Source organism: Salvia splendens, chromosome 17 (assembly GCF_004379255.2).
Source record: "Salvia splendens isolate huo1 chromosome 17, SspV2, whole genome shotgun sequence".
Classification (NCBI taxonomy): domain Eukaryota; kingdom Viridiplantae; phylum Streptophyta; class Magnoliopsida; order Lamiales; family Lamiaceae; genus Salvia; species Salvia splendens.
The window spans coordinates 26,807,395-26,810,872 of record NC_056048.1 but is presented as its reverse complement, the minus strand read 5'-3'; the positions used below and the strand labels follow the sequence as shown (position 1 = coordinate 26,810,872).

The 3,478-nt window shown below is 35.0% G+C and overlaps 1 protein-coding gene across 1 annotated transcript; it reads left to right on the top strand.

Annotated features, from left to right (window-relative positions):
* The first annotated feature begins 1,867 nt into the window (after window positions 1–1,867).
* LOC121773737 (lectin CPL-like) lies at window positions 1,868–2,924 on the top strand. The gene has a single exon (XM_042170652.1). The coding sequence runs from the start codon at window positions 1,899–1,901 to the stop codon at window positions 2,706–2,708; it is 810 nt and encodes a 269-aa protein (XP_042026586.1). The 5' UTR covers window positions 1,868–1,898; the 3' UTR covers window positions 2,709–2,924.
* The last annotated feature ends 554 nt before the right edge of the window (window positions 2,925–3,478 follow it).

The window sequence follows — 3,478 nt, the reverse complement described above, 5'->3', positions numbered from 1 at the left end:
ACCGCCGGTTCGAACCGGCAGTTCAAATGAATTTTTTTAAATAATATTTATTATTTATTATTTATAAAAATTAATTTTTATATTTAAAAATCAATCAATTTTCATAAATAAATAAATACAAGAATTTCATAATAGCCCATATTTATTTGTTGGGCCTCTGAATTCTAAAAACCATTCTTGGTTATTTCTATTTTATAGTAACATCCTTGAATATTTTGTGTTTCACTTTTAATGTGGGACAAATATGTTGAAGTATTTTCTCTTATAACTACATGTTTAGCTCATTCATTCAGCTTTTTCCAATGTGGGATACAAAACTTTCTTTTGTCTTCTACTTTTCTTTATTTTTTTACTATATTTTATTATTCACTAATTTTATCTTTATTTTTGTCATGATTCTTTTTCTAAGACAAATTTATAGATAATAATCGCATCAAATAGAATAGTTTAATTAAATTTGAATGTTGCATGTTGCTCATAATTTGTATATTTATATAATGTGTATGTGTTCAAATAATATTTGGATTTAAATGTGCTCACTTTTAATAGTTTTAAGAAATCATTCTTGGTTGTTTCACTTTTATAGAGACATCCTTGAATATTTTGTGTTTCACTTTCAATGTGGGACAAAATATGTTGAAGTATTTTCTTTTATAACTATATGTTTAGATCATTCATTCATCTCTTTCCAATGTGGGATACAAAACTTTCTTTTGTTTTCTATTTTTATTTATTTTATACTACATTTTATTATTCACTAACATTATCTTTATTTTTGTATGATTTTTTTAAGACAAATTTATAGATAATAATAGTATCAACTAGAATAGTTTAGTTTGAATAGTTTAATTAATTTGAATGTTGCATGTTGCTCATAATTTGTATATTTATAGAATGTGGACGTGTTCAAATAATTAGATTTAAATGTAAGCATGTTGCTAATTTTTCTCAATATATTGATTAAAATGTGAAAAGAACAACAATTAATATAATTTGTATCATAATGATAAAAGTAGATAACTAAAGAATGATTTGTATAGCGATATAATATAGTTTATATATTTATATATTAGTAGCAGACTAATAGTATGATTTTGTATAATAGCTATTATTCTAATAGATGTAGTATAATTTATATAAATAAAATTATTATTTGTGAATATATTCTTGATTGATAAGATTAAACAATTATTGAGTAATATGATTTGTATATAGATAAATAATCATCCATATAATAGTTATCGCTATTTTAATACAATTTGTAATAATTATTCTCTTAATGTGTATAATGGTATTTATTAGTTAACATATACTACATAAACTTATACACAAACGAATCGATAATGATAAAGGATTAAAGAATAATACTTTATGTAATAATATTTGTTGTTATATTATAATTATAATAATAGAAAATAGTCAAGATATAAATAGAGATGATGAAAATCTACCATGTAGTTACAAATAATGACTTTTATCCCACATTGAAAGAAAGAGCAACACATCGAACATGTGGCTATAAAAGAGAATCATCCAATACACTATCTTTCAACTCAATGGCTCAAGTTCAACATTATAAGTTGTAACTTGTAGTCTCGGTCAGATAAAGACTAAAATTAAGAAAAAAAAATTTGAACCGCCAAACCGGCCGGAACCGACGGTTTTGGCTTAAAACCGGCGGTTTTGAACCGCCCCATGAACTGCCGGTTTTATGAACCGGAACTGGAACCGCCTAGAACATTGGCGGGCCGGTTCAGGTTCAATGAAATTTTGAACCGTGAACCACTGGTTCCCAATCGGAACCGACGGTTTTTTAACCGTGTGCATGCCTATATATAGAGATCAAGTTAGCGAAAATACGAAAAAAGTAAAAGGAGAGAATCAAGCAAAACCCAAACATGGACAAGCTCTCCCAAACCCTAATTCCAGTCCTTTCCTCCATAGCCTTGCTCCTTGCTACCACGGCGCGGTCGCAGACGACCTCCTTCCAATATGATTTCAACGGCGGCCCTCAGCCAAGTGACCTAGTCTACCAAGGCGACGCCCACTTCCCATCCGACTCCACCTACCTCCGCCTGACCAAAACCGACAACAATGGCAACGCATTAGCGTCCAGCGTCGGCCGAGCCGTGTATTCGAAGCCGATCACATTGTGGGAAGCCGGAGCGCAGGTCGACCTCGAAACAATCGTAGAATTCATCATCCATCCCAAGAGCGGCGACTCAAACCCCGCCGATGGCCTCACCTTCTTCATCCAGCCCTTCGGCTCCCCAATCGGAGACGTCGGCACCGCCTTCGGAGTCTTCGACAAATCCGGCCTAAATCAGTCCGTCTTCGCCGTGGAATTCGACATCTACCCCAACTCCGGATTGGATCCCAGCTATCGCCATGTCGGGATTGACATTGGATCGCAAGTTTCCAAAAACACTACCGATGTGGAAAACGCGATTCTGGGGCAGGTGGTGACCGCCCGCATCGACTACGAGGAAGCTACCAAGCTCATCAGCGTTCACGTCACGGCGGGCTCAAAGACTTATGAGGTGAGCCATGTGTACGACTTGAGCACCATTCTCCCTCAGCAGGTTCAGGTCGGTATATCCGCCTCCACCGGAGCCGAAGTCGCCGTTCACGACCTCATATCGTGGTACTTCACTTCGACTCTTGTGCATACCGGTGCCAACATTCGCCAGTATGTGTCCAAGGACTAGCGAGTGAGTGTGTTCTCGTTGAGTCCCATTAATATGTGTGTATGTTATTACTATGTATGTGTGTCGCGAATAAGCTAGCTACCTTTAAGCTACATAGATTGAGTGTGTTCTCGTTGAGTCCCATTAATATGTGTGTATGTTATTACTATGTTATGTATGTGTGTCGCGAATAAGCTAGCTACCCTTAAGCTATGAATAATGTAGGTTTTGTTGGTATTCATAATGTCTTAACCCTGTTCCTCTTTTGTCTTTATCAACTAACGATCTGACGTCGAAGTTCAACCCTAACCCTAAAAGCTCGGGTTTCGGGCTAGCCCAGCGGGTTAATCGGATTGCTACCGATAAGATTAACATGCGATCAATCCAATAAATAATGATGAAAATTAGTTATATTCATAAAATGTAAAATATTTAATTATGATAAATTTGAGATATACGGTCAAACTCAATCATAAACATGATCAAATACTAAATTTTGAAATATTTCGTGAAATTTTAATGTATGTTTTAGAAATTTAAATATTTTTTAAAGTGAATTTGAACTTTTTAATTTATTTATCAATTATTATATTAATAAAATTGGGTTTTCGGGCCAGCCCATTGGGGTTTTCGGGTCTAGCCCTAACGGGTCACGGGTTAATCGGGTGCGGGCTAATCGGGTTTTAATTTTATCGGGCTAGGAATTTCCAGCCCTAACCCTATAAATTTGACAGGCTATTCGGGTCAGCTCACGGGTTGCGGGCTACATTGACATCCCTATATACATATAT